Source organism: Meleagris gallopavo, unplaced genomic scaffold (assembly GCF_000146605.3).
Source record: "Meleagris gallopavo isolate NT-WF06-2002-E0010 breed Aviagen turkey brand Nicholas breeding stock unplaced genomic scaffold, Turkey_5.1 ChrUn_random_7180001935807, whole genome shotgun sequence".
NCBI classification, from domain to species: domain Eukaryota; kingdom Metazoa; phylum Chordata; class Aves; order Galliformes; family Phasianidae; genus Meleagris; species Meleagris gallopavo.
In genome coordinates, this window is record NW_011197788.1 from 1 (window position 1) to 694 (window position 694).

Consider the following 694-nt stretch of genomic DNA (forward strand, 5'->3'; position numbering starts at 1 on the left):
CCGGAGCGGCGGTGACGAGAGGCGAGTGTTGTTGTGGCTCGTGTGCGTTTGCGTGTGGGAGAGCGGGGCCGAAACGCTGCGCTATTCCGTGTGGGAGGAAATGGCGAGGGACTCGTCGGTGGGCAACGTGGCCCGGGACCTGGGGCTTTCTCCGAGCCAGCTCGCGGCTCGCAAGGCGCGCGTGGTGTCCGAGGGGAGCGAGCAGCATTTCCGCCTCGATCCGCACAGCGGCGTCCTGACGGTCACGGAGACGCTGGACCGAGAGCGGATCTGTCCGCACAGCGAGAGCTGCGCGCTCTTCTTTAAGCTTTTCTTTGAGAACCCGGTGCAGCTGATCCGCGGGGAGGTGGAGGTTCGCGACGTGAACGACAACTCCCCCGTGTTCCCGCAGCAGGAAGTGGTACTGGAGATTCTTGAAACGGCAACTCCTGGATCTCAGTTCCCCCTAGACAGCGCCCAGGACAGAGACGTTGGGATGAACGGCTTGCAGAATTACAGCCTCTCCCCGAATTCGCATTTCACCCTTGCTCTCGAAAAAGGAGAAGATGGAGGTAAATACGCGGAGCTCGTCCTTGAGAGGCCTTTGGACCGGGAGGAGCATCGGGAGCTGCATTTGGTGCTCACGGCGACGGACGGGGGCTCGCCGCCCAGGTCGGGCACGGCTGAGGTGCGGGTGGTGGTGCTGGATGCCAAC

General features: G+C 63.1%; 1 protein-coding gene across 1 annotated transcript; it reads left to right on the forward strand.

Moving 5' to 3' along the window:
* Positions 1-6: 6 nt before the first annotated feature.
* Positions 7-694, forward strand: LOC109364908 (protocadherin beta-1-like; the record flags this gene model as incomplete). Its single annotated transcript, XM_019611494.1, has 1 exon — positions 7-694. A coding segment is annotated over exon 1 (594 nt), but the record flags the coding sequence as incomplete, so codon positions are not given.